The 11,535-nt window shown below is 49.1% G+C and overlaps 1 protein-coding gene across 1 annotated transcript; it reads left to right on the forward strand.

Annotated features, from left to right (window-relative positions):
* Positions 1–943: 943 nt before the first annotated feature.
* GRHL1 (grainyhead-like 1 (Drosophila)) lies at positions 944–9,339 on the forward strand (the record flags this gene model as incomplete). Its single annotated transcript, XM_010154260.1, has 7 exons — positions 944–1,126; positions 4,178–4,248; positions 5,544–5,934; positions 6,731–6,807; positions 7,592–7,748; positions 8,239–8,350; positions 9,245–9,339. Coding segments are annotated over exons 1-7 (969 nt in total), but the record flags the coding sequence as incomplete, so codon positions are not given.
* Between the last annotated feature and the right edge of the window lie 2,196 nt (positions 9,340–11,535).

Below are 11,535 nucleotides of genomic sequence, written 5' to 3' on the forward strand. Positions count from 1 at the left end.
GAGGGTTGGGTCTGGGGTTTTTTTATTATTTTAAACTATTGCCAGCTCATTAAAAAATGCTGAGTTTGGGACTACTTAAGAAAAAAAAGCCTCCTTTCTCTCCCCACCAATCTTCAGTGAACTAATGTTACACTTGCACTGGAAAGGAAACTGTTTCAACTGGTTTGAAAGTCAGACTTAAACAATGTTAGCTTGAACTGACTTGGAAGACGAGGTATATGTTTTACCAATAGACCCAAAATATGTGAAGTTGCCTAAGCTGGCAGGACAGCATTTTCTGCAGATGGCCCACTTTCACCTGTGGGCGCAAGGTCCAAGTTGTCCTGGAGCTTTCTTGTTCCCAGCAATCTCAAAATGTTCAGAGTAAACGTATTTTTCCCAATAAATCTTTTGCCTTCCCTTGTCAGAAAAATTTGCTGCCAAATTGATTTTGAGGCCCCTTTGACCGATTTTTCTTTGTCATCTGTAGCTAATCGGCAGCTTCTAGGTGGCGTCTTCAGATACGCTCTGAGAGAGGAGACCCCTTCCGAAAGCTCTGGGGGAAAGAGATGTTAACGTTAATTCACACTTTTCCAGTTCCACGTGGGAACTGGTGCAGGTTGCAGCTGGGGAGTATCACGTAGGACGTGCTGGAGGTTTTGTAGGTGGTAGGCCAGCAAGCGGGTGTAACTTTCTGGGCTGGATTGGGTCAGTTGTGCCCTGGATATAGGCTGCTGTAATCCAGCTGAGTTTGGTCAAATTAATCCTGATTCACACTGAGCGTGAGTGAGATCAGAATTAGGTTTCTGGACTTTTTGTGTTGACTAATCCTTGCAGTGCACTGAATCAGAATATGAACCCTGTGAAACTGGGGCAGCTAATTTTGAAGAACTTCAGGAATGTTTTTCATGTGTTCTAACAGGTGGCTTTTTTTCTTTTATTTTTTCTTAACGATTCAAGTAAAAGGCCCGTGTTGGTTCTTCAGAATGACTCTCTCTACTCCCAGAGACGTCCTTACACCAGTGAGGATGAGGCCTGGAAAACCTTCCTTGAAAATCCCCTTACGGCAGCTACCAAAGCTATGATGAGCATCAATGGTGACGAAGACAGCGCGGCTGCCCTCGGACTGCTGTATGATTACTACAAGGTAGATTGGCGTGGGTACGCTCCAGCAGGCAGCGGAGCTCTTGTTCCGCCTGCTGAAAAGGTGTCGTTTGTCAGAGGATTTTACAGGAGCTTTGAATAGATCACGAGGACTTTAAACTATGTGGGTTTTAAATGAAAAAACTTCCATATCCCTTTCTCTGAAAATGGGGTTATTTTTAGCTCGGTAAAATAAGATTCCCCTTGGTCTTAATGGAGTGGGTCAGGAGCTTCAGTAGCACTTTGCCTGTCGACTCCACGTTCTGCAGGAGGCAGTGTATTATAGAAATAATCATGAAGAACAAGGTTTGGGCAGCACGTCTCTCTGTGAATGTAAAGACACACAGAGAAAGAAACTTACCTGCTTTTGCTTACGTGATCCCTGTTGAGGTGGGACCCTTGGTGTTTGCTGGGGCTTTGGTGTGCTACCTTAGTCTCGGCTGAAACTAAGCTATGACTGGATTCCTGGTGGTGCGTGGGGTGGAAGTGTCAACCTGGAGAGTTGCTGTCTGCATCCCTCTAACCTTCAGTGAGCTTCAGCTGCCGTAATCTGTTAATCCTCTGACGACTGTGGTTGTCTTCCCCAGCGTTCGTGGTCCTCTCAGACGCCTGCCTTCCTGGCTGCTCACGGGTGACCTGAACGCAGTCAGACAGAGAACCCTCTGGCTTGCCTGGGGTGCATTTTGCTGAGGTTTCTTCCTAAATACCAGAAGCCTGGGCCCGGGTAGTTATCTCCGCTCCACGTCGGAGTCAGCGGAGACCAGCAGGCGTTTCCAGGCAGGGACGCGTCTGCTTGTGTCGGGCGCGTGCGTTACGGCAGCCTGGCTCACCGGGTGGAGACGCCTGGCTTTTTCTTTGCTGAGCGTGCAGGAAGGCGGGAGGCTGACTTGGCTGGAGCGCCTCACGCTTGGGCTAGTGTCTTTTTACAGTAGCGAGTGCAATTGCCAGCCTTGGTGCGTTCCTCAGGCATACGGAGAGGTTGCCTTGTGCCTAAAAAATCCTTGCCTGCCCTGAAGAGGTGAACGTGTCTTATGTATCAAAATATTCTTGTAATGCTTAATATGGAGATTAGCACTCCGCACACACGCACGTGACAAAATGCCACAGACTCACTGACGTGGATGTTATTCAGGAAGTTTTGTGAGAAAACTGGCTTTCTGCTTTGTGCCTATGCTTGCTGTGCTTTTGGGGGAGAAAGAAAAAATCCAAACCCCACAACACGTTCGTCAGAACAGTTTCCAGACTGATTTCAGTCCGCAAGATCAGTTTTGATTTCTGGACCTGTAGATTACAAAGAGAACGTTGATGTTGATCCTTCACGCTTGGCAAAGCAGAAGGGATTTGCTGTAGGTTAGTGTCTAATTCGGGGTTTCCTCTTCTGTTTGGGTATGGGTGGGTGTACAGAAAAATCAGTGGTAGAACGGGTATGGCGGCCGCTGAGGTGACGCAAAACTGTTGGAGGCTGAGAGATTTGTCGAGGGCTGTTGCGAAGTGATGCTCGAGGGACAGCATCCGGGCATTGCTAATACACCCCCTCTGCCAAATTAAGGGCAGCTGATGAGATCGCTTTTGTATTTAACCCAAACAAACAAACCCTGACACAAAACCCCAAAACAAACAGACAAAAAACCCAAACAAAGGAAGGAACCCAAACAACTCGGTTTTTCTTCCGTTTGACTAATGGAGCTGTTAGCTCAGCTGGAGTTAATAAGGCCTCATGGGAAACCCATTTTTTTTGATCAAAATCTAGTGTTTCGGAGTGTTGGCCCAATGCAGCTTCTAAGACCCTCATTTTTCAGTGACTGGTTACTGTTGCTCTCCTAGCAGTCTCCACATGGAGGTTCTCCAAATTTTGCCAGTTATATTGGAAAATGCAACCATTCTGGTGTTAGTGGAGGTTCCAGGTTACGTGGAAGAGCCAGGGCTTGTGTTTTAGTCGGGGGCTGTGTAGAAATGTGCTGCTCGCGCAGGTACGCCGTCAGCCGTGGAGACAGCAGTAAAGCGGTGGTTCCCCGCGTCGCGCCCAGGCTGGCAGATGCGGGCAGTATCCGAGCAGGCTTCAGCGAGGGAAGGTGATGGGTGTTTACTCCTCCTTACACCAGAACGTGTTTGCTTTGCTCGTTCAGGAGGCGTGTTGAGGGTGACAAAGGTCCTGGGCACCATGCGTGTGTTGGCAGAGGAGCTTGTGTGGGCTTGCTGCGCGGTCCCGGGGACTCGAGCACCACAGGCTTGTGTCAGCGGCGGTGAGAGCCGTTCGGGTCGCTTTGTGCTGGGATCAACCGAGCTGCCACAGGTCGAAGAGTTCACCTTCTGTATGCCTTGGCCTAGCTGCACAGCCGGGAAGATGGCATGTGTCCGTGTGGATGAGGTGGCTTGTGTGATCAGTGTTGGGGTATGTGCTGTTTTCAGGGCATATCCTGGGATAAAATACACAGAGCAGTACTGAGCTGTCTTAAATCCAGAGCGCACTGGTGGTTACCTTCTCTTTTTAAAAGATTTAACACTGTTTGGGTCAGTGTGTTGTATGTGGCCATATGCAAAAATGATCTGTATCCCAGTACACTTACTGGACCTAGTCCTCCCTGAGGAGAAGGGAAAGCTGGGAGTGGCCTGGAGAGCACATGTGCTTGAGAAAGGTACTGTGGAGCAGCACCCTTTCATAAGCCTTGAGCTTATCCAGCAAACGGAACCCCGCAGAGGGGAAAACCTGGACCATCAGCATGAACCTTGGGAGCTCTCCTGATTCTGCTCACCCCAGTGCTGGTGCTTCAGCCAGGGATGTCCAGTTTTCTGCACTGGCTCTCCCACTGCCTGACGTTGGCCAGAGCCCAGGGCTGGCACAGCCAGCTGGGTCGGATACATGGGGATCTGCAGGGCATTGCCTGGGGCAGGCCTGGCATCCCAAAGCCGTGTGAACACTGGTCAGGCTGTAATGCTAATAATGACTGATTCCAGGGAGTGATGCTTTCTTAATTTGACCAAATGACTGTGTTTTGAGGAGCCTTTTTTTTTTTAATGGGAAGAATGCCATTACAGCATGTCTTGTATTTCCCAGGTTCCAAGGGAGAGGAGAACTTCAACAGCTAAACCAGAGGTAGAACATCCTGACCAAGACCATAGCAAAAGGTATGAGTGTTTATTACTGTATGTCTGCTTATCTCGTTCCCTCCTAGACCAAGAAAGCTGCTGAAAGTAAATGACTTGCTGCCCCAGGGACAGGATGGGGGCGTCATACAGTCAGCGTAGCAAAACCTGTTCTCTTTAACGCTAGGCACAGCCTGGTAGCACAGGCACCCCTTCAGTTTTTCCATGCGGTTGCCTCAGTTGCTCAGCGCTGATTGTGTTCTCTGGCACCAGCAGCATTGCTTCTTCGTGCATGGGCTGATAGGGAAGAACTTCAAAGTGCTTGCGATTTAGTTTTGGGTTTGTATTGTTTGTGGACTTCTTTTGTATCCTCTGGAACTCCTTTCTTCCTCTTCTGCCTCCCAAGCAGAAGATACTGATTAAGTAAATACTGCGAATGTGAGGTTCATTCAAGCCAGGCTTCTTCTCCTGCCATCCTCTTCCTTTGGGCAGACTAAAATGCTTTAAGGACTTGAGGTGAGGCTTTGTGGTCTGGCTAAGAGCAGCCTGGTTCCCAGCCATGTGTTCCCTCTGCTCCCCTCCTACCAGCTCTGGTCTTCTACTGACCCATAACCTAGCAGGAAAAAAAGCAGTGGCTAGTTTTCTGCCAGTGGAACAAGCTGAACTGGATCACCAAGGGGAGAGGGGAGTGTTGGAATTGGTGCAAAGGAGAGGGCAGGACCACGTTGTGGGGAGGGAGAAAGGGAGGCTGACTTAGTGGCTACTGGCTACGAGGTCAGCTCAGCGACAGATCTTGGTGTTGTCCTGGCAGAAATGAGTGTGGTGGGGTGGAGAGCGTGAAGTTGCACAAACCGCTCCAGGGAGTCTTGGTGTGGATTTCTTTGGGGGTCTATGTATGGAAGAGCGAGGTAAATTCTTTATTAGTGCTTCCCATGTAGCATGCAGTCCTAGGGCAGAGGAGCAGCAACCTTGCTCTCACTCCTCTGTCCGCCAAAGCCCAGCTTCCTGGAGCCTGTGTGTGCCGATGTGTGATGGGAAGGGCCTCGGAGCGCTTGGTTTTGGACCGCTGTTACCCAGGCAGTGAGAATCTGGGCTGTGAACCCTCACCCTTTGCTCCAGGATAATCCATCTCTAAGGTGGGGTTGCTAGCAGTGGGTGAGGTTTCTTTTTAGAGTGAGTTTCTCAGCTGCTCAGGTTAGAATTGAGCCGTTCTGTGCAAGCAGGAGAGTCGATATCAGCTGTCCTTGTCCAAAAGGCTGAGAAGCGTTTCTAGCTCTTGTTTAATGAGAAAATGAGCTGTATAATTTATGCATGATTTCTTTCTTTGTCCTTTAAAGGAACAGCATCCCAAATGTGACAGAACAGTCGCTCGTTTCTGCTGGAGAAAACAGAGTCCAGGTTCTGAAAAATGTGCCTTTCAACATTGTCCTTCCACACACGCCCCAGATGGGCATGGACAAGAGAGGCCACCTTACGACCCCCGACACGACAGTCACCGTTTCGATTGCCACGATGCCCACCCATTCCATCAAAACGGAGACGCAGCCCCACGGCTTTGCGGTGGGCATCCCGCCGAGCATCTACCACCCCGAGCCCCCCGAGCGGGTGGTGGTCTTCGACAGGAACCTCAACCCCGACCAGTTCAGTTCCAGCACCCAGCCTCAGAACTCCCAGAGGCGAACACCGGACTCCACCTTCTCCGAGACTTTCAAGGAGGGCGTGCAAGAGGTACCCAGAGAGGCAGTCGCTGCGCTTGCGTGTCTTGATCTGAATGGAGAGATCCAGTGCCATCTTTAAGTGTTCTCGTTACGCAAGCCAGAAAGCTGTCCCGTGATTTAGTAATAGAAGACTTTCTCAGAAAGGCGCATAACTTAGTAAATAAAATCTACGCAACGTGAAAGCGTTATCAAAAGCAAATGACTCGTCTTATTAGGGACAGGGCCTTTTGGCTTGCAGAGCGTGGAGATAATTATCCGCAGCACCAGGCCACGTTTGGCAAGAGTTGGGCTCTGTGTGGTGCCTCTGCAGATACCGCAGGCGGCGAGGTGGCTCTGTCTGTGAGCTTCCTTACTCCAATTCCTAGGTGTGGTGTGTGTCAGCACAAGCCAGTCAGCTTATTTGGGGACCTCGATTGAGAGTGAAGCCTGGATGAAAATCCCTGCTTTTTGTTTTGCAGTACCAACTGAAACAGCACTGTAACTGTGTTGTGATTTTTTTTTTTCTTTTTAAGCCAGACCTCAAGGAATTGTGTGGCTGTGCCCTTTCTTTGAGATTTGGGAAAGCGTTCAAATGTTGCCCCAAGCTGACTCAGAAGACTTGTGGGATGCCGTACTTAGTTGACACCCAAAGATTTTGGATTAAAAGCTTGCTCAAGTGCCCTGTCTGTACAGACCAAAAATCAGTTGTTATCTGATGATCAGTTTGCCTGCCAGAAGTTCTGTGGTAACAAGTATCTGTTTAATCTTGACTTTTCTTGTTGCTGCTGTGTTAATTGTGGTGGTGTTTTGTTTTGTGTCTACCCCAGGTTTTCTTTCCTACTGAACTGAATCTGCGGATGGCCAACATGAATTCAGAAGATTATGTTTTTGACAGCATTTCTGGGTAACGCTTTGAGGCTCCCGTTTGCCTGTACCCTCCTGTTATTTTACAGCTGGCTTGTCCACGAGCAAGCTGTACCGCTCGCTCTCTTCTGCGCTGAGTCTGTTAGGCGCTGGGGATGCAATGGATCTCAAACTCGCAACCATGCCTGCTCATTTGAATTTCACAGTTGAAAATCCTGCCTGTATCTTTAAAGAAAACTACACGTAGGGTTGGAAATACCACCCTGATTCAGTCGATGTCCTCGCACCGACTCCCTGTCCCAGGGGAAGATGCAGTGCTGTCTCTCAGCTCTGTGGTGGTCTCATGGCTGGCTTCCAGCTGCGTCCCTCTCCCTGCCCTGCTTACCTTGCCTCTCCTTGCTGGAAATCTGCCCCAGAAATGGGAAGCATGAAACTCACCTGAACTCCAAGGGAGGGGAGTTTGTTCGGTTAGCTGCAGTTGACCAAGAGGGAAGAGGAGAAGACCGTGGCCATTGAATGGCTTATTAGCTTGTGAATTTAATTGCTCATAGATACTTGTTGTGAGAGCTGCTCTCAGCCTGAATAGTGAGCTTCCAGTCTTGCTTGATGTGTCTTGGGATTTAGCTTGCCAAGAACTTCTCTTAAATGTTCATTCATGAAGGAAATAGTTGAAAAAGGGGCTCATCCTGTTTTCCAACTTCCTTGCCTGTTGATGGCTTAGTGAGTCAACTAACAATTTTGGAATCTCTCCAGATTAAATGTGGAACGTTTAATCGGCTTTCCAGGAAAATGCCTTAGCAATCACTGCCCTCTTCACTCCGTAGGAATAACTTTGAGTACACTCTGGAAGCCTCCAAGTCCCTCCGACAGAAGCCTGGGGACAGCACGATGACTTACCTGAATAAAGGTCAATTTTACCCAATCACGCTGAAAGAAGTCAGCAGCAGCGAAGGAATCCATCACCCCATCAGTAAAGTCCGAGTGAGTGGCAGCTCCTGTGGTTTCTTGGGAAAGAGGGTGTGTGCAATGGTAGCCTTAAACTCTCCCAAAGTGCAGTAATCTAAGCGAGAGCATCAGCACTGAGGCCAGCTTACCCGCTGTTACGTCAATGCTCGTTCCTTTGCTGTCCACCTACTTGCAGACCAACCCATCCTGGCTCAGTCTGCAGAGAAGTGGTGTCAGCACTTGTGTAAAGGTGATGCAACACCTGGAGTGAGATCCTTGAACTCCAGTTAGGAGAGCAGTTCTGCTCATCTCTCTTTATGACCCAGAAAACACTGTTGTCTGCCTTCCTGTTTGGCAGCGCTGTGCTGGGTATACTGTGGTGCGTCAGGTTGGAAAGCCTGGAGCAGAAAACCTGACACCCAGGAGAACTTCCAAAACAAATGTACTCTGTGGCCTTTTCTATCTCGTGTGTTTGCAGTTTATTTTTTTTTTTTTTTAATCTTGCCCACTCCCCCTCTCTTTTCAGAGTGTCATCATGGTCGTGTTTGCTGAAGACAAAACCAGAGAAGATCAGCTCAGGCACTGGAAATACTGGCACTCAAGACAGCACACAGCCAAACAAAGATGCATTGACATAGGTAAGGAACATTCTCGTTGCTGATGTCAAACTCCAAACCTAATTCCTTGGCAAGGGTTGTTTTTCTGCTGAAGCTTTGTTATTTGAAGGAACCGTTGGCTTATGTTCTCTGCTATCTGTAGATTTGCTGAAAGCCCAGAGAGAGCTTTTGATTGCTTGGAGCTAATGCTGTGGGTTTTAGCACTCCTTAAAGAGGTTGATTTTTGGAGGGTTTGGGTTGGTTAGCAGTCAGAGTCTAGGGTTTTGCATTGGGAGATCTAACACACCTCCTCCAAACTACAGTTGCTTTGGCGTCTTCTGGTGCTTGTAGCTAAATTGCAGCTTATAGACTCTGTGGCTGTCCTAAATATGGTGTTTCTTCAAAGGACAAGATCCTCGTAGAAATACCTCGACACTAATGATCCTCCTTCCCACCGCTTCGCTCACAACTGGTCTTTGGTACATATAAAAAAAAAAAAGAAAACACTGCAGATTTCCACTTGCCTCCAGACAAGGCTGGGGTTGGCTGGCTTCCAGCCCTCTCTGGCTGAAGGCTGGGTTGTACTCCTAGTCCCTTCCTTCTGTGGATAAAAGCAGCGATTAATCACTTGGCACTTAAAGCAGACGCGCATGCAAATCTTTGTTTGTTGTTGAAGGAGTTTTACTGAGAGCTTATGCCCTTGCCGTACAGGGTAGAGTTTCCCCGCACATAGCAGGCAGTGGTGCAGGATGTGCGATATTTGGGATGCCTGCCTTTCTCACTGGAGTTTCTAGTTTGGAATTTCTGACCGAGTCCCCGTTTTCCTCCTTCCTCCTGTTGGTTGTATTCTGGTTTTGTATGGTTTACGTTTTGTTTCTGGCTGCTTTGTGTGATTATCTCCTCTTCCTCCTCCTCACGCATCCTTCTTTCTAACAGCTGACTACAAGGAGAGCTTCAACACCATCAGTAACATTGAGGAGATTGCATACAACGCCATATCCTTCACTTGGGACATCAATGAGGAAGCAAAGGTATGTGGCCGTGATTATATTTCCTGTCCTTTTAGCAGATTCAGGGGCTGGGGGAGGGGAAGGGTGTGTGGCCTACCTGGTGATTAGCATGTAACAAGTTTGTTTACTCTTTTATGTTAGGCAAAACCTTCTGGCTATTTCTTAAGAGGGTTTGCATGTGCAACTGCTTTAAGGTTCTTGGCAGAACTGCCTGCCTGACAGACAAGTACTGACAAAAGGAAGCACCGAGCCTTTCCAGAGCAGATGAAGTGATGTGGGAGGTGTGATGGAGCGTAGCTGGGCTTGGCAGTGAGCACAGCCTCCTGGATGCTACCCTGCGCCGGGATCCTCCGAGAGGGTTAAGGCTGTGGCAATGGGCTTGCCTTTAGCAGAAGAGGGAGTAGCTGCTGCATTTGAGCTTCCAAAGCATCCGCTGCTGAAACCACGGATCCCAACACCCAGTGACCTATTTCAAGCTGGAGCAGCCTCCTGGTGAACTCTGGTTTGATCTCTTTTCAGAACTGTGGGCACTAGGGTAGATGCTTTAGTACGAGCAGATTCCCTAGCTAGTAGCTAACTGCAGCTGTTTGAAGCCACTCCAGCTTTTGGAAAAGGTGTGTGCCTTTTGGGTGCAAGGACAGCAGGTCAGAGAGTGGAGTCACGTCGATTCCAAAGGCATTTCCCACCAGTTTGTTTGGGGAGTCAAAGAGCTTTCTTTGGAGAGGAGTTTTCTTTGGAGAGTTTTGTTCCTGCCTGGGTTTTTGTTAAAAATTGGGAACATTTTCCATCAGTTTCTGGAGACTGGCTGCTGCCTTGCTAGTGCCTCACGTGCTAGCTGCCAGCATCCTGGGGAAAACTACTGATGGCTGCAGAGCGCCTTGTCTAGGGCGAGCCTGGCTGGAGAGACGGAGGAGCTCTAGGCAGAGAATGCGAAGGTCCTTCCCTGGAGCTGTGTGTGCCACTGCAGGAGGGACAAGGGGTGGCGTCACTGCGCAGAGCTCGCTGTCGCTGTGAGCTTTGCTCTGTGCCACGCAAGGGCTGAGGAGAAGAGAGACAGGGAGACATCGCAGGGGGCTGCTGTTGGGTTTCATCTCTTTGGGGGAAGTTTGGGATGCTTGGCAGGCAGCAGTGAGGAGCTGTGTGCGCTGCTGATGGAAGTGCTGCCTTGCGGCATGGGTGACATTGCTTGTGAGGCTGGCGCTGGGTGCCAGGCTTCCCTCTTCGCCAGGTTTGGCTTCAGTGGGGTTGAGGGGGATGGCAGGGAGGGCCTTACCTGCTGGAGATGCTAAAAGGCTGTCGTGATTCTTGAAGCATGAAGCGATTTGCTGTGGGAACCAACAGATGAAGCTGCAGAAGGGCTGTGAAAAGGAGGCAGTAAGTGTTCCCAAAATGTTATCCTGCTGCTATACCCAGCCTAACATTTAAGGAACCTGAGTAATCTGTGTCTGCAAAGAACTCAGTGGTTTAGGATTTATGCACAGGGATGGATAGTGCAGACAAAGCGATGATTTTGGGTCCCCAAGGAGCTGGAAGCTCTTAGCAGCTCTGCAGCTGCCTCTCTGCTGGCTGAGCCACCCTACAGCAGTAAGGATGGGCCGCTAACCTGTGAGCAGGCCTTAGAGCTGGTGCCGGGATCCCCGTGGCATTCCCAAGGAAAGCCATCCCATCCCACCAGGTGACAGTCTGGCCCTGTGAAGCAGGTGGTTACTGCCCAGGTACTCGGCAGACCTCTGAATGAGTAGTTCTGTCTGTAGTGAAATCATGGTGATATTTGAGCTGAGGTGGGGAGGTGTGAACCAGACAGGTTTTGTAGCTACAGAGGAAAATTTGCTTCCAGATTCAGAGTCTTAGTGTGTGAGATCCGTACGCTTGGAGTATTGGTTGGTATGAACCTGCAGATGGGACTGGTGATCCAAGAGTGCAAGCCTTGGCTCCTGAGATCGGAATCATATTAAGACAAAAATACTCAACTTTGGTGTTCAAAGAGTTGGCGTCTTCAGCCAGTGCTGTGTGTTTAAGTGTCTGTTTAACTTCTTTTTCCCCTGAGTGGATGAGTTTTGTCAATGGTTGGATTTCTCACCAGTAGAGCTGCAGTTCTTTCCCAACTCCTGTGATCTTATCAGGAGATGCCTGAGCCAATTTCAACAATTTTTATTGCATAGTTCATTTAACTTGCATGCTTGCTCTCTCTTTTATTTTTCCTTTTTTTTTCCCCCT

The sequence above is a fragment of the Eurypyga helias genome, unplaced genomic scaffold (assembly GCF_000690775.1).
Source record: "Eurypyga helias isolate BGI_N326 unplaced genomic scaffold, ASM69077v1 Scaffold48596, whole genome shotgun sequence".
NCBI classification, from domain to species: domain Eukaryota; kingdom Metazoa; phylum Chordata; class Aves; order Eurypygiformes; family Eurypygidae; genus Eurypyga; species Eurypyga helias.